General features: G+C 35.2%; 1 protein-coding gene across 46 annotated transcripts in view; it reads left to right on the forward strand.

Annotated features, from left to right (window-relative positions):
- Positions 1 to 21,009, forward strand: part of CLASP2 (cytoplasmic linker associated protein 2) — a 178,053-nt gene that overhangs the window by 123,913 nt on the left and 33,131 nt on the right. For 24 of the 46 annotated variants that reach the window (XM_035704957.2, XM_035704959.2, XM_035704965.2 and 21 more), the window contains 5 exons: positions 999 to 1,243; positions 2,620 to 2,683; positions 13,270 to 13,433; positions 14,424 to 14,502; positions 18,844 to 18,987. In XM_035704957.2, coding sequence (XP_035560850.2) covers positions 999 to 1,243; positions 2,620 to 2,683; positions 13,270 to 13,433; positions 14,424 to 14,502; positions 18,844 to 18,987 — 696 coding nt within the window. Of the gene's footprint in view, positions 1 to 998; positions 1,244 to 2,619; positions 2,684 to 13,269; positions 13,434 to 14,423; positions 14,503 to 14,634; positions 14,686 to 18,843; positions 18,988 to 21,009 lie in introns of all 46 variants that reach the window. The other 22 variants (XM_049099765.1, XM_025461432.3, XM_049099764.1 and 19 more) reach the window with 1 other exon arrangement.

Consider the following 21,009-nt stretch of genomic DNA (forward strand, 5'->3'; position numbering starts at 1 on the left):
TTATAAAGCTATTTTGACTTAAATTCAGGTTGATTTTTGTTTTTAGATTTTAGACTTCGGAGAATTTGTAGCCACTGGAATGGTTTTAAATTATTGTACTTATTAACATGTTTCATAGAAATGTCTTCACTGCTCATCAGCCTAAAATCAAATATTAGATTACATAAAGATGTATTTCCAGTTCTTCCAAAGAAATCACAAAATAAGCTATTTACCCTCTCTCATAATTTTTGTTATGCAAGGTATAATTGGCAGTTACCTATATTTAAATAATAAGCTTCAGATGTAAAGAAATCAAAGGAATCTAAATAGGCTTTCTTGCATTTATTGAAATAGACACATTGGGAAAAACTTGGGGGGCCCTCAAGAAGCTTGCCTCCTAAAAATAATAGTAAGCCAAACAGGTTCTCCTCATTTTTTGTCTGTTTTTCACTTCTCTAGGAAACATAGGGTTGGGTACAAAGGAAGAAAGTGTGCCAAGAGAAGTAGTAGCAGACGTAAAAGGAAGATTAGAGAAAAGAGAAGGTAGACAGGAAAAAATTGAGATCATACAGGAAAAAAAGTGTTTAATCCATTCTCATCCTTTAAAAAAGTAATACTCTTCTCACCAACTCAGATTTCCAGTAGTTTCTATTCATTTATACTCTAGTAGTTCTTGGTTTCCATGAAAAGGAAAAAGAAGAGGGAAAAAAACATAATTTGAGCACTTCCCACTTTAATATCCGTACTCTCATATAGTTTTGTTTCTTCTATATCCCATAGTTTAAAAATATTTCTACTAACTTCTAAAACATGTTTTCTGAAGCAAAACTAAATATAATAAAATCAATTATCAATTGATTGATACAACATTGATAATAATTTTATTATTACAGTGATTAGCCGCATGCTTGGTACTGATTTTAAAACAAACACCAGTCCTTTTGCGGTCAGTAGAAATTGTGAAATACCAGTGTATTCTTTTGGCTACTGCTAATGAGAGCCTTTATGTATGTCAGAAAAAACCTGCCCGAAGAAGATATGAATCCTACGGAATGCATTCAGATGATGACGCCAACAGCGATGCATCTAGTGCTTGCTCAGAACGCTCATATAGTTCTCGAAATGGTAGTATTCCTACGTATATGAGGCAGACGGAAGATGTGGCAGAGGTCCTCAATAGATGTGCTAGTTCCAACTGGTCAGAAAGGAAAGAAGGCCTCCTGGGTCTGCAGAACTTATTAAAAAATCAGAGAACACTAAGGTGAGTTGCATTGTCTTAAAATAATTGTCCTGTCAGGTTAGCACTTTCAACTCGATCCTGTTTTCATGACCCCTTAGAGATACTAGTATGGGAACAGACTTGTTTTAAATTCAAAAGATGATTAAAAAAGATAAATTCAAAAGATGGCATCAAAATATTTTCCCAAGCTTCAGGACCATCCATACTATCTGTACTAGAAATTTTTATTTAAAAGGAAGCTTTTTATCCACAAATACAAGTTCATGAAAAAAGTTCTTAATATTTAAAATTAGAAATAATAAAGTGTGCATACGATTAAAGCTGGCCAGTTTGTTAAAATTCATTCTGGATAAATTTTTCAGTGAGAGGAAAGAATATTTATGCTCATTTGAACATGAAGGTATATTCTTAGTGTTCACATAGTATGTGAATCTTAGCGTAATACCAAATGGAATTGGAGTGAATTTCTTTTAACAGAACTTTATTATGGTTTTTAGTTTGATTTGGTTAGGTTTCCTTTCCTAATGGCTTTTACTTCCTTTTCCCCCCTAAATTCTTTATTGTCTTTGTCTGTGTAATATTTTAAACATCTCTAGTCAACCACTTTAAGAACCTAGTTTCAGATAATTCGTAAAGTTTGAGTGTAGTGGAAAATTAGAGGGCTACTTCCTGACTTGATACCTGACATCAGGGTTAGAGTTGTTACCAATATATTTACTTTATGAAGTAGTAAAACTATTTAATTTAAAATAGATGTTCATCTGGGCACTGCCTAATATATTTTAATGTTTGCATATCATACTTCATGAATCATTGCAATAAATCATAATATTGTTCTTAACCCCATCAAGATTAGGTTAATATTAGGTTCAGTATATCGTTATCAGTGGCAAGGTGGTAGCCATAGCATAGAAAGATTTTAGCCTTCAGGTGACCAAATTTATGAAAACATCCTAGCATTTAAAGGGTAAGATTCATGTGCTGGGAATGTCATTTGTACAGTTTCCCTGGTCATGCTACATTAATGAAATACAATTGTAGTTCTTTTTATATAACTTTTAACTTTTAAAATAATGTGGGTTGCAACTGAATTTTTTTCTTAAGAAGCCTAAATACAGCTAAGGTTACTTTTAAATGGATTCTTCCTATAGCAAGATATTAATAAGCTACTTTCAAGGCACCTGTGTGGCTTAGTTGGTTAAGCATCTGACCTTGATTCAGGTCATGATCTCAGGGTTGTGGGATCAAGCCCTGCCCCCACATGGCCCCTTGGACTCCCCACTCAGGAGTCTGCCTCTCCCTCTGCCCCTCCCCCTGCTTGTGCTCTTTCTGTCTCTCTCAAATAAAAATAATCTTTTAAAGAAATATATTAATAAGCTACTTTATTATTTTGACAGTCGAGTTGAGCTGAAAAGATTATGTGAAATTTTCACAAGAATGTTTGCTGATCCTCATGGCAAGGTATGTTTTAGTATTTAAGATTATTTACTCCTATGAGATGTCATTTGTGGATTGTCAAAAAAAAAAAAAAAAAGCACTATAAGCCATTTTTGTTTTATTATTGCCCCAGAATGGTAATAATCTTTTCAAACATAATTGAAATTGTTTGATATCATACATAATTTAGAAATTGCTCTCTGGTAACCATTTAAGCTTCTCCAAAGAGAGATTATCTGAGACTATATATAAGCTGAGGGATATACTAACAAGCACCACTCATAGAAGGAATCAAACTGAATGTATTTGTATCACTAGAAACTTTTTACTGTTTATAAAGGAAAAAAATTGGGTAAATTGAAAAAATATCTTTTTGAGAACTTTTTATTGTTTTCTTCTTTTACAGTGTTAATGTAAATATATTCGTATCTTAAAAGAGCAATTGTGTAGAAAAGAATTGCCAGTAAATAACATAAAAATATTTGTTTATTTTTTAAGCAGCCATTGTTTGGTAGTAACATTAAAAAGGATTTTATCTATTGAAATAGTCCATAAAAATTTTCAAAACATTGTTTAATTTTTAATGTTGATTAAAACATACTTTATTTTTTAAGCAGTTAGGTATAACCTGCATCCATAACCGGGAAATTTTGTTTCACTTTGCAGTATAGTACTGTTGCAAAATGTATTTGGTTACTCTGTTTTCAGAAACGTGTCTGACAATGGTGAAATTTTATTGTCTTTTTTTTTAGGTTACCAGTTGTCTGCATGAGAATTTCTAGCCTAAATGAGAGGGAGATGTGGAAGGGAAATTATAGAAAAATATTAATGAATTTCACCTTATTTTTTATTGTCTTCACTTTATTGTTGTACATATCATCCTCATTTCTTTCTGTTTTCAGTATTTTACTTACTTGCAACACTTACTTTAAAGATAAAATCCTACTTTAGATATAAACTAAAATCCAGCTAAAAATTATAAATTGCTTCTACTTTAAAAGTTTTCAAAGATTATCCTCTATTAGAAGGTATATTTATTTTATCCAAGAATGCAAAACTCTGTTAAAGATAAAGATTAAAAAACACTTGGTTAAGCAGTTTGTTTAAAGTTTATAACTTTCAGGGGTGCCTGGCTGGCTCAGTCAGTGGAGTGTACAACTCTTGGTCTCAGGGTCATGAGTTTCAAGCCCCCATACTGGGCCTACAAATTACCTAAAAGTAAATAAATAAACAAATGAAGTTTATGACTTTCAAACTGAACGTGTAGGTGACTATTTTATGCTTATGTTGCTACCACTAGTTATAGCTGTAAGGCTTGCTTTAATGCAAAAATGTCTATAAATCCTGAACAAATTAGCTGTTGATATATTTTCGTGCCAATATAAACCAAAGGACAAGACAGTTGTAATCTGGATAGACCTGTTTTACAAACAATATTTCAGTAATTATCTATACAACTTTAAAAAATAAAATTTTAAAACATCTTTAATAAGTGATATAATTCTTCTCTGCTGGAAGGTATAAAATGGAGGCTGGATTATTTCTTGAAGTCCCAGTTTACTTTCTGCTAGGAAAATAATACAGTTTAGTTGGATGTTAGAATTTATACAGTAATAAAGAGAAACACTTTTTAAAGAGTCTCTTGGAGATCAATAGGAAAGCTGAGTTTGACGTTGGGAAAGGAACTGAACTGAATATTTATACTTGTCTTCCCTTAATAGACATGGAGAACCATCTGCAGTCCTCCCTAGAATTCTCACAAAGGTGACTTTTTGGGTTTTTTTCATCAGGTTTCATAACTATATACAATTCTTACTGACCCATATGGTTTTGTTTGTTTAATTAGGTTTTTGGCTCTTTAGGTAGTTCATTGAAGACCATTGTAATGGGAGGATTTTTGTTAATTTGTTTTTGCTTGACCTTTGGTGATTGTCCATCAGAGGCTCTTCCAATAATGTAATTCATTAAGAATAAACTGGATACATCACCATACTGTGCTGAGTTTAAAATGTCAGGTTTAATTTGAGCTTTTGCATTATATCCTGATATTAAAATAGCAAATCCCTCCCATTTTTCAAATATATCTTTATAAAGTACCAACAGCTCCATCTTCAGGATCAAGCAACTGATTATAATACTCTACTTTCTTTCCAAATAAAGTCTTATTCTTTTTTTTTTTTTTTAATTTTTATTTATTCATGATAGTCACACAGAGAGAGTGAGAGAGAGAGGCAGAGACATAGGCAGAGGGAGAAACAGGCTCCACGCACCGGGAGCCCGACATGGGATTCGATCCCGGGTCTCCAGGATCGCGCCCTGGGCCAAAGGCAGGCGCCAAACCGCTGCGCCACCCAGGGATCCCTAAAGTCTTATTCTTTATCAGAAGTAGACCATTTTTCTGTAAAGGGCCAGAGTGTAAGTATTTGCAGCTTTGTGGGCCATAATGATCTCTGTCACCACTACTCTGCCATTATAGCACAAAGGCATCTATAAGTAGTATGTAAACACATGAATATGGCTGGGTTGCAACAAAACTTTATTTATGAACATTGAAATTTTAATTTTTTTGTAAATTCCCTTAAAAAAATTTTTAAACCATTTTTAGCTTGCAGACCATAGTTTGTTGATCCCTGTTTTCTATGCTCAATTCTGGGTTATTGACACTACAATAGAAACATGTTCAAAAACCTCTGCTGGTGGAGCTCGTGCCACTGGTTGACGGTTAGGATTCCTGAAGGGAAACAATGTACAGTCCCCTGGGTGAAATCAGCCCTGTGTATTCCTGTGTTTTCCTGCCATTCTCCATTACTGATTTTTGTCTAAATGCTCAATGCTGCCTTGTAATCCTCCTCCTCTCATTTATCTCCTCTGTTCTTCAAGGAGACCATGTCAAATAGTTTCTCTCCTCAAAACTGCAGCCTATTCACCTCCCAACCTTCATTATGCCCCAAGTGTATGTCCTGCCTTCTTAGCTTACCCAGAAGATAGAAGCCATCAAGCAAAAACTCCCATTTCCTGCCTCCAAACCAGCCATCTTAACAGTAGAAACCCATTCTTTCTACTTTCCCTCTTATTGAAATGGAGGGAAGCTTGAAGCTGTTGTTGGCCACACTATTCTATTGGGCATCATTTTTTGCTAATATGGTCTCATCTGCTTGGCCTCCATGAATTTCTCATAAGTTACATTTTGCTGGTTGACATTCCTTTTTGTTTTTCAACTTTGTTGTCAGTGATTTGATGTATCTTTTTCTGCCACTTTAAAGAACGTGATGTGTCTGTTGTTAATGTGCCTGTTGTGTCTCATCCAGTCTTCCTCACACTCTGTCTTCTTACAGCACCTATCTTCGTATTTTACGAAGTGTTGGTGTTGTATAGATTCTTGACCTAGGCTCTCTTCTTCCATTCTATACCTTATCTGAAGCTTAAGTTACTGCTTGCTGTAACCTAATGACTCCCAAAAATGTACTTCCAGCCCATATTTTTCTCTCGTACTTTCTAAGTCACCTGCATTATTGGTCATCATCAACCTCAAAACTACTCTTCCTCCTCTGTTGCTTTATTTCAGATGAAATCACCATTCCCTTACTGCTCAAGTGAAGATTTTGGGCATCATTCTGGAAACTTCACTTAATCCTAATTGATTCTACCTTGTGAATATCTCTCCATTCTCACTGCTAGTTGAACACATAGTGGTCTTTTGCCTGTTGCATCTCCTCTACACTGCATCCTTTAGCAATCTTTTTATAAAAGAGTAATTTTCTTTACCAGCTTTTAAAACCCTGTGGTGACTACTCATTGCCCTCAAGATAATGTCCAAACAAAGCCTATCATTTTGCTTGTCATTTCTTCCTCACTCTCACGCCAGCCTGAAGTATGTCCATGTCCTCAAAGGAGCCATACACTTTTCTCATAGCCTTGAAAAGTGCTATCAGGGACACTTCTTTGTCTTCCTCAAGCTTGGGTTAGCTCTCCACTACTAGTGAATTGTGGTCACTTATCAGTAACCTCAAATGTCTTGAAACCTCACAGGGCAGAAAATGTCCGAAGCCTTGCCCCTAGAATGGACCATAGTGTTTAGGAGGAGACAGACGTCTCATACCATGAGCTTAGTTAGGTGGATTTTTCTCATGAAATCAATATTTCAGTTTCTATGTTAACACCTTCTGGATAATAGCCTGTTGCCATGATAACTGAAGGTTATTCTCACTTAATGCACAACATGATTGAGACTACCTACTGTCCTCAGCAGAAACAAGATACTTAGACAAACAGTGTGGGCAGTCCCATCCACTTTCATGAAGGATCTCCTTCTCCAGCCCACAGAATGTTCCCCTCTTACATATTTTAGAGTATCAGGCGAGCTCTAGTATATAGTGCAGACACCCAAAAAAGGAAGGGTAAGGAAAGAGCTCTTTCTAAATACCACTGAAATAGATACTGGATTTTTTTTCCTGGAACAAGATTGGCAAATGTAGTTTACAAGCTGAAATTATTTGATGCTTGTAACTTGATAACCTTTTTTAACTTCAGATACCAGTATGGAAATAAGTGATGAATGATGACATATGTATGACAATAATTTAGAACAGAAGCTGCAAATGTTTGATTTAATGCCTGTTAATATTTTTCTCGAGAGACAATACAACACAGTTCTAACAAGTATGGATAGTAGAGCTAGATTACTTGGGTTCAAAATCTACCTCCAACACTTATTAGCAGTGTGTGCCTTAGTTTCCTAATCTGTAAGATAGAGTTAATAGTAATACCCACCTCGTAAGGTTGTGAGGATGATTAAATGAGTTAATATTTGTAAAGCCCCAAGAATATACCAAGCATTACATAAGTTTTTGAAAACTAAATTTAAATGAGTTTGAAGAATTAAGGAGTTCAGGGAAGATTTTTATTTTGACTGTTCTAGAATCATTTTTTTTCCCTTAAATGTAAGAAGTGTCAGATGCCAGAAGTTACCTTATGTGTTCTGATGTTTGCCTCTAAAGTAACTGTTTGAAAAGAGCCACCTTCCCTGAGATGCATGCTTTGAATTGGCGTTTTCTGATCTGTATACGTCCTATGTCTTGAAGTCATACCATTGAACCTTGAAGAGCTAGGGTAGGAATTTAACCTATAGCAACTAATATAGGACACAGTTGTTGAGTGCCCAGGTCACATCTCATCTGGTCTCCCAAAGAGTGTTCTAGACAGCAGAGCTGCCTGCAGTCCTAAGAGCAGGAGACCATAATGCATATCTTATGTTGGGAAAATTCAACGTTGTGGTATAAATAGCTAGTTTTTCTTTCCAAACAACTGTAGTTGTTCTAAACCTTCACAGATATCACTTAACTTGTGAATGTATTGTTTCTGAAGAGGGGGGAAAAAAACTAGATGCTGTACTTTAGAAGTAAATGTTGGCACTGTTCAGAAATGGGGGCAGGTGTCTGTTAGTTATAGATTCTTTCTAGAAGTTGAGCCTCAGGATATTAGAGGTCTGGAAAAGAAGTTGGTTTTCTGGGTTTTGTTTTTAAATTTCTTTGGCAAGGAGGTGAGGGAAAAACACAAGAAAATCCCATGCTCTTCTCTCATACTATTCATTTAATACTTATTTTAAAAGCTATTTTGAGTTTACCATAAAACTTTGAAAAACATTTGTCACTTTTATTTTCTAAGTGTTTTTCTTCCATACAGGAACTTTGCATTGATGGCGACTAATTTGTGTGTTTTTCTTTTTTTTCTTTTTTTCCTTTTGCATGCTGTCCCCTGTGTTGGAACTCTCAATAGAGAGTAAGTTGGTTCAATATTTGTTGGAAACCTAACTTTACTGCATGACTGTGAAATTAACCCTTTTTCTCTGTTTTCTCTCCCGAAGAGTTCATGCAGTGTCGGACCCTTTGCAATCCACGAAATGCTATTTGCAATCATGCAAACTGTCATTCTGTTTGGAGATGTGCTTTTTAATCTACTAATTAATCTAATTTGATGATGTTCTTCTGTTTTCTATTTGATGACTGGCACACCTAAGATAGAAGTGAGATTGAGAAAAGACTGCCTCAACTGTAATAGCTCAAATGTTACCATTGTTTTCCAATAAATTACACCTGTGAGATATGTGGAATTATAAACTGATTCCATTGAAGGTTGGTTCTATTGAATTATTAGAAATAATTCCCAATTTCCACAATTACTAAAAAAATCTTTAGCCCTAATCCTCCCATATGTACTTTCTAATATTCTATAAATTTCATTCCATGAAAGCAAAGAAAACAGTTTATGGAGCAGTGGCTCTCAAATTTCTTTTCTGAAATCAAGTTTTTAGCTCTAATATTAGCATATCTACATTCCACTTTCTCTGTTAATTTTAGGTAAGGAAATGGGAGGATATCAACATCTAACATCAGTGAACCTGTGATAGAGTGTCAAGTAAGAAAAAAAAATTTTTTTAAAGATTTTATTTATTTATATATGAGAGACACAGAGAGGCAGAGACACAGGCAGAGGGAGAAGCAAGCTCCATGCAGGGAGCCCAATGCGAGACTCGGTCCCAGGACCCCAGGATCACGCCCTGGGCCAAAGGTGGCGCTAAACCGCTTAGCCACTTGGGCTGCCCTCAAGTAAAAAATTTTATGTGAAATTCTCAATATATGTTTTGGATAGATATATATAGGCATGTATATTATCAGTAAGTACTATTGATAGGATTTAAATATTATGAAAATAATAGAATTCTCTATGTGGAATACTATAAATAACATGTCTACATTTCTTTCATCTGTACTCATATATAATCAAGAGAAATTTCTATTTAGGAGAATCAGAAATCTTCTTAAAGAAAATAGCAGTTCAGATCTTGTCAGGAACATAAACTTTGGATATGTCAGCATGAAAAGAAAGGGCCTCCTGGAAATGACTGGCATGAGTCCAGAGAAATGGGAGATGTCAGAAAGTTTATAGGAGAGAGAAAGAAGTTAATCTTGGCTGGGTTGAAGGGGAGATCTTATATCTTCCCTTGCCATTGAGAAAAAAAGGGCTGGCTACCAATTACAGGGTAACTCTCCATGTAAGAGAAATCCTTACTCTTTAAGGAACTTTTTCCGCACATTAATTGAGCTTTTTTTTTTTTTAATTTTTATTTATTTATGATAGTCACAGAGAGAGAGAGAGAGAGAGGCAGAGACACAGGCAGAAGGAGAAGCAGGCTCCATGCACCAGAAGCCCGATGTGGGATTCGATCCCGGGTCTCCAGGATCGCGCCCTGGGCCAAAGGCAGGCACCAAACCACTGCACCACCCAGGGATCCCTTGAGCAGCTTTTTGTTCAGTCTTCAGCTTCTGATAAACTTTGAGCTTGGCTCTAACTGGTAATGCAAGACTATGTAAAAAATAGAGGCTTTATTCTCAAATGTTATATGTTCCAAATGGGAAGATAATAAAAATACAGAAAAAGTTAAATAGCACTGGTAAGTAAGTCCCACAACAGTTCCAAGGGGCCAAATTCTAAGTGGTGTAAGAAGCTTTCTGACTGGGACATGAGTGGTAAACTTTGTAGTGAGAAACATGCTGTGTGTAAATAGAGGAGTATGGTAAAAAACCAGGAGTGTGGTGAGATGTGCTCAGGGACAAAGACTTTATGTTGCCAGATAGTCCAAGGTCAGTTTGGAGAGTTAGAACATTGTCTAAGTATTTGAGACATTATTTTGTAGACTATTCTATAGACGATGGAGGATTTTGTTTCTCTCAGAAGAATGATATCACAGTTTGATGGTAAGAAAGAAGCATGAGTTGACCTGCTACCTGTTCTGTAAATAAAGTTAGATTGGAATGCAGCTGTGCTCACTTCTTGGCATACTGTCTTTGGCTGTGCTACAGTGGCAGAGTAGTTGTGACAGACATTGTATGGCCTACAAAGCCTAGAATATGTACTTACCTGGCTTCTTCCAGAAATCCAGACTTGAGGTCAGAAAGACCTGGTGCCTATAGTGACAGTATAATGAACAGATTTGGGAAAGGCCAAAAGCTATTTTAGAGGTTATGAGGCTTTGTAGTCTAGAGCAGAGGGGGCCTGTTAAGGTCACACTTTTGATGAAAAGCAAATCACGAAGACTGGCTCTCCATCACTGCACATTTAGAATGCAGAAGGAAAATCCCTGACAACAGAAATGAAAGAAAGAAAAGAAATAATAATGGGAAAGCAGTGGCAAGCTACAGAATGACTAAGCATCCCAAACTAATGAAAAAGCTACTACTTTTTGTGATTAGGAGATAATTGGTGGGAAGGAAACACAAGGATAAATTCTTAAGATGTTATCTTTTGTAGCTATACGCAAAGGATTGAGATTGAGAATATAAAAATAAAGATAGTAGTGGAGACCATATGGAGAGCAAGAATCCAGAATAGAAAGATGAGTCTTAACCGGGATAAAATTGGCTCTCCCATGTAAAAACAATTACCAGAAGGATGTCTATGGAGGAAATGAAAGTAGGGGGAAAGTCAGTGGAGAATTTATGTGGAATGACAATGAAGTAGATGAAGTTATCTCATAATGGAGTGGATGGAACACAGCTGAAAACGAACTAACTTAGCTTTAAGTCATGACCCAACCTTTCACTATGGAAACCTTGGACAAGTCACATAATTTTCTGGTTCTCAGTTTCCTGAGAACCAGATAAAATGGGAGAGTTGACTTGGGAATTGTAATATTGATTTTGCTATAGTGAAAGCTTAAAGTTGGAATCTTCAAGAGAAGAGACAAGAGTTAAAGCAAGATTAAAAGTTAAAGAATTTGAGTGTGGTGCCTGGCAAACTAGGTTTGTGGGATGGGCAGAAAGCCCTGATGTGTAGTGTTTGCTATAATTCCTTAGGTGTAAACACTTGTGCCATTGCTGATTTCAAGCTATCAGCTAGCTTACAAAATTCCTAAATATTTTAAGAATCAGCTTTCTAGGCAAGTACTAACTGAGTCCAACACACTACCCGGCAGATTTGCCAGGGGCCAACCAATAAGAGTCAGTACTAAATTAGATACATGCATTTGCCCTAAAGTAGGTTTAGTGGAGTTCCTCAACAGTATTCTAGACCCAGAGGAGATGGCCAGAGGCCATTTAATTGAGACAGTGGGCCGACTTTTAAATTTAAGAGAAGCTAGGTTTTTAGGTATGGTTGGGAAAGTGGGATGGAAGTTAATGACTCTTCATTGTGAATAAGAGCAGTGTTGAAAAGATACTGCCTGGGAATCAGAGAATATTAGGAAATTTAAGATAGTCATAGTTTCTGCTTTTACACTTAGAGTGCGTCTTGAGAAAATAGCTAGAGTTTATTTTTTTCTAACTCAGATTCAAATATTAAACCTTAGTTATAATTCTAATCAGGAAAATCCTTCATTCCTAAGTTAAGAGAAAAAATGGGAGTGCATGTATAATTGCATAAAGGAAATTCAAGAATAAGGAATATATTGAGAACAAAACTCATTACTCCTCAAATTAGCAAAGTTTTGAGGTTATTAGCTTTTTTAAACCATAGTTTTTATAGTCTGTTGTGATTATACATTGTCTTATGATAGCTGACATTGGTCCTACAATTTTTTTCTTCTTTACCTAGAAATAAATTCTGCAGTATGAATTGAATTTCTTATAGAGATAGAACCTTAATGTTGGTCATTTTTCATGAGTATCTTAATGAAATGCATTACTTAAGAATATTAGCTTTCCTTTCCTTAAAATTTTTTATCTCATAAAACTTTTCAAACTACTTGATTAATATTGCAGCCAAGTAAAAAACCCATCAAAAGAAATGGAGACTGGGGTGCCTGGGTGGCTTAGTGGTTGAGCAGCTGCCTTTGACTCGGGTCCTGATCCCAGGGTCCTGGGATCAAGTCCTGCATCGGGCTCCCCACAGGGAGCCTGCTTTTCCCTCTGTCTATGTCTCTGCCTCTCTCTCTCTCTGTGTCTCATGAATAAATAAAAATATTTAAAAAAAATAGAAAAATAGAAACTAATAGCCATCTATAATTTTTTAGAAATCACTAAAATTAAGATGTAGATTTGTATCCTGAATTTATTTTAGGTACAGTTATAGTTATCCCAGATCATTTAAAATTACATTTGGGGCAGTTTTAATAAATAATGTATCTCATACCACTTTGTGACATCTGACAGATTGAGATATCTAAGAGTCTCTAATTAGCCCAGTATGTCAGAATGTTGTTATACTTTAAGGTAACTGTCAGCAAAGTCATTACCTGAGTGCCACTCTTCCAAAGAGCTAAGAGCTGGTGAGGCTATCAATAGGTAATTCCTTGCCCTAGATTTCAGTTTAACTGGATTTTAAGCTATGGCATCATTGACAGCATTAGGTGTGGCAGTCATTATGGCCAAAGTTTCTTTACCAAGTGATGCTGCATGGAATAGCTAATTGTTGAACTTCGGCAGAAGTTGGATAACAGTTCAAACGTACTCTTGTATCACAGAGTCCAATGAAAAGCAAGAGAGATTGTTTTTCCGCTTGGCTGCCAATCGCTGTGCCTCTGATTCCTGTATTCCCTTTCTATTTTGATTTTCAATTGATCATAAAGGTCAATATTTCCTCCTTTTTCTCTCCCTTTCCCTATTTATCCACTTTAGGTATTCAGCATGTTTTTGGAGACTCTAGTGGATTTTATACAAGTCCACAAAGATGACCTTCAGGACTGGTTGTTTGTACTGCTAACACAACTATTAAAAAAAATGGGTGCTGATTTGCTTGGGTCTGTACAGGCAAAAGTTCAGAAAGCCCTTGATGTTACAAGGTAATATTTTCTTCATATATTTCAAGTTTATCCAGTAGTCATCAGGAATGTTTGGTTTCTGTGTTTAGATTTCTGAGTCCTTTTGATCCATTTAGAGCCACATATTCATTTGAAAATTGCTAATGATGCCCATTCACATGGGTATAGCTAATGCGACATTGGCCCATAAATCAAACACTGCCTTTATTTTCTAAAACCGTCATGTACATTGGTTGAATAATTCAAAGATGATATTTTATCTTAATTAGATTGAAAGCAGAGTTGAAGATCTTATTCAATCTAATGTAAACATAAAAAATATTTCCTAAATTTGAAAAGAATGTTTTATTATGCACTTAAATATTCAGAATCTTTTTTCAGAAGAGTTTGAACCAATGTTATATTTCTACTCTCTTGTATAGATTGTTGAGGTGATTTATTTCAATACCCATTTACTAGGTTGAGGTGAGTCTAGAATTCAGATATTAGGTCTGGGGAAATATCTCTATAAACATTATTAGTTCATTTTTTTCTTTTTCTTTTTAAGATGTTTTTATTCATTTATTTTAGAGAGTGTGCAAGCAGAGGGAGAGGCAGAGAGAGAATCTCAAGCAGACTCCCTGCTAAGGACAGAGCCCAGTGTGGGACTCCATCTCATGACCCTGAGATCATGACCTGAGCTTAAATCAAGAGTCGGACCCTTAACCGACTGAGCCACTCAAGCACCCCACAACTTTTTTTTTTCTGATTAAATCCAGAGTTGAGGCAAGACACAGCATTATTTATTATCTTGTTGCTTTTTAACCCCCAAAAGGATATAGATTCAAATGTTCACATTGTTCTGGGAATAATTGGTGTACGGTACTACATAAACTATACCACTTACAGTTGCTACTTCATACATGCTCTTTGAATGACACGTTTTGGTATTAAGCATAATTTTCTGTTTAGTTTGGTAAATGTTTACTTGCTGATTAATTTTTGTTTTGCTTTATTCTTTGCTTATTTCAGAGAATCTTTTCCAAATGATCTTCAGTTTAATATTCTAATGAGATTTACTGTTGATCAGACCCAAACACCAAGCTTGAAGGTAAAAAATTAAAGTTTTTCAAAGACATTGTAAGGAATTGAAGTATTTTATTAATAAAGTTATATTGATATTTGTATTTCTGTCCAATGAGCAGCTGTTCCATCAGTGGATTTTGTTTTTATAAACTTTCAGACAGTCAAGCCAGCACTTCGGGACCAGCTTCACTCTTTTTGGAGCTCCAAGGTTTTTTTGTTTTTGTTTTAATCTGCATTATTTCTTTTCTTAACTCTCTTTAAAAATTCTGCCGTGTTTCAGAGAATGTTTGTATGCATCTGATTTCAACTACTAACCTCTGTAAGCCCTTTAAGCATGCACAGATTTATTTCAAATGTTACTCAAATGCCAGACTGTCTCTTGAAGAAGCTTACTGGGGATTTCCATTTAGAAGGCAGCACAATTATGGCCATCTAACTCTAAGCTGGTAATGCAGACTTGCTCTGTGAAGTCTTATCTAATTTTATGTTTGTGATTTCCCAATGCTTATTTTTTTAGTTTAGAAGTTTCAGTAGGTATTTTGGGCAAAATGTCAGTTTTGCCTATATATTTATTTTAGTAAATAAAAATTTTTAAGTTTAATCTCCCTACTATTCTCCAGTTCTCCTTAACTGAAAGAGTAACTTTTCTTTTTGCAATGTGGTATTTCTAATGTGTGCATAAAATTTAGAATCAGGATTAACTTTCTCAATTATTAGCACACATTTTCTAGTTAATTTATATGAAAATGAGGTGAATTCCAATTTGTGACTTAAAATAATTATTAAGTTTAACATAAAAGAAAAAATAATTTAATGCAAAATCCTCTGAATTCTTTACTACAGATGTTTTCTTAGTGAGTTTTATTAAATGAGATTAAAGTCAGGGAAATAACAAGCATATGTGCATTTACAAGCCTTATATTTTTCTGCTCTCTTCTGCACGAAATAAATTTCTATAAGCATTATTGCCCATGATCAATTTTCCTTTAAATTTCTGAATATGATTTTGCCTTAAAAATCACAGTTATGTTTCTTCCCAGAGTTACCTGACGCTCAACATAATGTTAATTTCTCAGACCTGCTTTGTGAAAGGGATTCCACCTATTTTGATTTTAAAATGTGACCTACAGAAAGAGAATCATTTACTTTATTGATAAATATGTTTTGAATTCATTGTCTTAGCCATTGTGCAAGGCATTCCTAAGAATATATAATTTACAATCTTTTTATCATTATTATAGTGCATGATAAATTGTAACAAGGGTTATGATTTAGGTACTAGGGGTACCTAGTTTAGGTAGGTATTCAAGTGCTGTTGAAAATGTACATAGAGATATTTCATGGGCCAGTGGAAAGGGAGGTCTCTAAACCATTAGCTTAAGAAATAGAGAAGTTCAGGGAGAGAATAAAGTTGCTGGGTGCCTAAAGAAAAAGACTATGGGAAACAAACAAATTAAAATTAGCTTTCCTGGCTGATGAATCCCTGACCTCTACCTCTGAAACTTAGTAATACATTATATGTTAATTAATTAAATTTAAATTAAAAAAATTTTAAAATAAAGTTAGCTTCCCTATTAGAAAATGGAGACTGGATTTACAGACTATTTTTTATATACATGCATTATGTATTATATAAACACATGCAGGCAAAGCAGGCAAAGCTGTAGGGAAAAACCACTCTTCAATTCTAAATTGATATTTTAAGATAACAAGGAAAAGTTAAATTGGAGTTGTACCTGTGCCCAAAAATAAAAGTAACTTTAGATGGGTGGCAGATTAAGATTAAAAACTTGAACAGGGGACGCCTGGGTGGCTCAGCAGTTGAGCGTCTCCCTTTGGCTCAGGGCGTGATCCCCGGGGTTCCGGGATCGAGTTCCGCGTCGGGCTCCCCGCATGGAGCCTGCTTCTCTCTCCGCCTGTGTCTCTGCCTCTGTCTATGTCTCTCATGAATGAATGGATAAATAAATAAATAGGAAAGGAAGGAAGGAAGGAAGGAAGGAAGGAAGGAAGGAAGGAAGGAAGGAAGGAAGGAAGGAAGGAAGGAAGGAAGGAAGGAGAAAGAAAGAAAGAAAGAAAGAAAGAAAGAAAGAAAGAAAGAAAGAAAGAAAGAAAGAAAGAAAGAAAGAAAGAAAGAAAGAAAGAAAGAAAGAAAAGAAAAGAAAGAAAAGAAAAAAAAAGAAAGAAGAAAAGGGAAAAAAAAAGAAAAGAAAAGAAAGAAAAGAAAAGACAAGACCTGAACAGGTTATAGAAAGACACAACTTGAGATCTATAAAATTCTTTACTAAAAGAATGATGGATCTTTTAGATAAAGGAGAAAATTTTATATGAAATTTTATTTCTCACAGTCATGTGGTTAAATGTCAGACAAGAAGCAATAAAATGGTGCAAATGGCAATACAGAGTGATTTTGAGTAATATTTTAAAAAATAATTTTGGTGACCTCTTTTTCTGGGTTTCACAGATATGCTGTAAAGTTAATGCACATTTTAGTGGGATAATTTTTCCTTCTCTGAAGAAGAATGCATGTTTGTGTTACTAAAATTATGGATGGTATGTCAACTTACGAAATAGCCTACTTAAATCTAAACTTTCAAATGATTATTACATGTGTATTGTGGTTATTTTGCCTAGTGGTATAATAAACACACCTATCCTGTTGAAACCCTTTAAAACTTTACACACCTCTATAAATTGCCAAGACACTGCACTAGTTGAATCTCACATAGCACAAATAATTATATTCAACTATTGACGGTGGTGGTAAATTGAAAACAAACTACATTGATGTTCATTCTTTGATTTACTATAGTCACCTTTCAGTTAGTTATCCACATTTCATAGAAGGTGACATGGCTTCAAGAATCCAGAATATGAGATGTTGCTGTAATTTATTGGGCCTGCTACCATAAAATTAACCGTAAGTCTCTTTCCCTCTCCACTGTACATTTTACCTGAGATGGCTGATAGGTTAACTCCATTTTTTCCAATATGTCTCTTAAAGTTATAGTTCTTAAAATTTATTCATTTTGAAATGAATGTAATCTGATCACTTTTTTCTTTTAAAAATCTTTTTAAAGATTTATTTTAGAGAGAAAGAACATGCATAACAGAGGGGGGAGAGGGAAAGGGGAAGAGAAGCCGACTTCCTGTTGAGCACAGAGCTTGATCCCATAACCTCATGAGTTGAACCAAAGTCAAGAGTCAAATGGTTAACCAACTAAACCACCCAGGCACCCCCTTTTTCTTTTATAAACTGGAGTCTGAAGGGGGAAATGTACAAGAGTCAGAACCTTATTTTAACACTTCACTGCCTTTAAACTTGGCACAGTACTTCCCAAAGACCTTATTGGGGTTGAATGAGACAAGTAGCATGTTAAGATCAATAACAAGGGCAGAAAGATCATTGTTACCTTAAGCTTTGGCAATAGTTTTCAGAGTTGCTGTTTTACTCATACATGTAAACTTTCCCAAGTCAGCAAATCAGTATTTAATACGCGTTCAACATCTGCCATATCCAAGGACTGTGCACTATGCCAGGTGCCATTTCTAAACAGAGTCCTTTAGAATCATTATTTAGAAACCCTAGAATGTTAGAAGATATGACCATTAAAGGTTTTCAACCTGCTTTTCTGTCCCAACATACCTGAGAGAAAGGAGATAATTTAATAGTGGCTTATGCTAAGGATGAAAAAGACTGAATAGAAGGAAGAAGCAATGTGTGCTTTGACCAACCTTCTGCTGATGGTGAAGCCTGCATTCGACCACACACCTACCTACCATGCACCCAAACATCAGGAATTACAAATATGTGTATTTTCTTCAGTGGTACTTTTGTAAAACTTCTTTGTGACACCTCTATTGAAAGGTATTTCTAGCAATTGATGGACCTATTAAGGAACATGATCTCATTGGGTGAATGTCACTGTATGTTTGGAGAAAAACCTGTATTGCCCACCTTGATTACTTACTTAGTTTAGGATACTTTATTTCCAGGATACTTTGGTTCATTTCCCCAAAAGCCAAATTACACTTAATTTATAAAGACTGGCTCCCAGGGAAATGTAGACAAGAGTCAGCTATAAGCTTTGAAGGCCGACTCAAGAAGGGTCTAATCTTGTCAAAAGAGTCTTCTGCACTTGTTTAGACACAGGGAATAAAACACCTGGGACTTAAAAGTTCTGCTATTATGTGAAAAACAAAAATCCACATTACCATGTGTTTGTATCTCAGGTATGTAAGTGGTTATATAATTTCTTTTTTGTTAATTTGTTTCATTTTGTATTGGTCGAAAGAATAATTATTTCTGAAGTATCATCTGTATCTCTCGGTGACTGATTGTCGTCTCTCATTGTGCTTACATCTGCAGGTGAAGGTTGCTATCCTTAAATACATAGAAACTCTGGCCAAACAGATGGATCCAGGAGATTTTATAAATTCCAGTGAAACTCGCCTGGCAGTGTCTCGGGTCATCACTTGGACAACAGAACCCAAAAGTTCTGATGTTCGGAAGGTATGTTTTAACTTAAGGTTTAGAAGATAAATTAGAAAAGCAATTGGTAATCAATACAAAAGATTTACCTTTTGACTGTGGAAGTATTCACTCCTACACCATGTGGTTTATTGCTACCTCCTTTCTTGTAGAAGCTTTGTTGTGGTATAAATAATTTGCCTTTCATTTTTTTCATTTGCCTGGGTTTTTTTTTTTTTATGTTGTTTATCTGTTCATATTTTCAACATCTCTGTAACATATCCATGGGTAACATTTTCCATGTGTTCAAAAACGTAAGTTAGTTATTTCATGGGAAGTTCCTTCCTAGACCTTCTGTTTTCTTTACCATCTTTTTAGCATTTCTCTTCACCCCAATCATTGATTTCTTGCATCTTATATGTAGCTCTGTTTACTCTCTTACTCTGTGAATAATTTTCTTCAATATTTACTGCAAATAAGCACATAGAATATAATATACATTTTATGACCTTTATTTCTAATGGCAAACACTTTACCCAACAGAAGCAGAATGTAGGGCAGCCCTGGTGGCGCAGCGGTTTAGCGCCGTCTGCAGCCCGAGGTGTGATCCTGGAGACCCGGGATCGAGTCCCACGTCGGGTTCCCTGCGGGGAGCCTGCTTCTCCCTCTGCCTGTGTCTCTGCCTCTCTCTCTCTGCGTCTCTATGAATAAATAAATAAAATCTTTAAAAAGATTTAAAAAAAAGCAGAATGTACATTCTTCTCAAGTGTACATGGAACAGTCTCTGAACATATTCTCTGACCACAATGGAATGAAATTAGAAATTAATAACAGGAAAATTTGGGGGGCTCACAAATATGTGGAGACTAAACAACATATTCCTAAATCACCAGTGGATCAAAGAAATCAAAAGGGAAATTAGAAAATACAGTGAGGTGAATGAAAATGAAAACATGACATAACAGAACTTATAGGATATAGGTACTTGTGAGTGGTGCTTAGAGGGAAATTTATAGCAGTTAATGCCTGTAATAATAAGGTCAAATTAGTGACCTTAACTACTACCTTATGACACTGGAAAAAGAAGAACAAACTAACTCTAAAGTAGACAGACATAATCAAGATTAAAGCACAATTTGGAAAAAAAAAAACAAAACACAATTTGGGGCACCTGGCTCAGTTAGTAGAGCACATAACTCTTGTTCTCCATGTTATGAGTTCAAGCCCCTCTTTGGGCATGGAGCCCACTTTGAAAAAAAAAAGATTAAAACACAAATTAATTAAACAAAACAATGATCAGTGAAACTAAAAGCAGGTTTTTCAAAGATCAATGAAATTGGCAAACTTTAAAGTATATTGACCAAAAAGAGATTAAAATTACTAGAATAGAAATGAAAGAGAGAATATGAGCAACCTTACAGAAAAAAAAGAATTGTAAAGGAATACAGTGAATAATTACATGCCTGTAACACAGATGAAACAAATCCTAGAAATATGTAGACTACCAAATTAACTCAAGAAGAAATAGATGTTAATAGAACAAGAGATTGACTTACTAATCAAAAAACTACCTACGAAGAGAAGCCTAGGTTCAGATGGTTTCCCTGGTGAATTCCACAAATTACTACCAATTCTTTAGAAACTTTCAAAAAAGAAGAAGGGACACTTTCCAACTCATTATGTGAGGGCAGATCAAGTACCTTGATACCAAACCCAGACAAAGACACCACAAAAAAAAAAAAAAAAAAAAAAACAAAAACAAAAACTACAGACCAATATCTGTTACATGGATGTATTTAATCCTCGACAAAATATTAGCAAACTAAATCCTGCAACATACAAAAAAGAATTACCATGATTAAGTAAATGGGATTTATCCTAGGAATGCTAAATTAACATCTGAAAGTCTATTAACATAATATACCATATGAATCAAAAGATTAAAAACTCGATTGGCTGGCTCATTCAGTGGAACATATGACACTCCATCTCAGGGTTTTAAGTCCAAGTGCCACATTGGGTGTAGAGATTACTTAAAAATAAACTCTTAAAAGAAGGAAAAAA

This window comes from Canis lupus, chromosome 23 (assembly GCF_003254725.2).
Source record: "Canis lupus dingo isolate Sandy chromosome 23, ASM325472v2, whole genome shotgun sequence".
Lineage (NCBI taxonomy): Eukaryota > Metazoa > Chordata > Mammalia > Carnivora > Canidae > Canis > Canis lupus.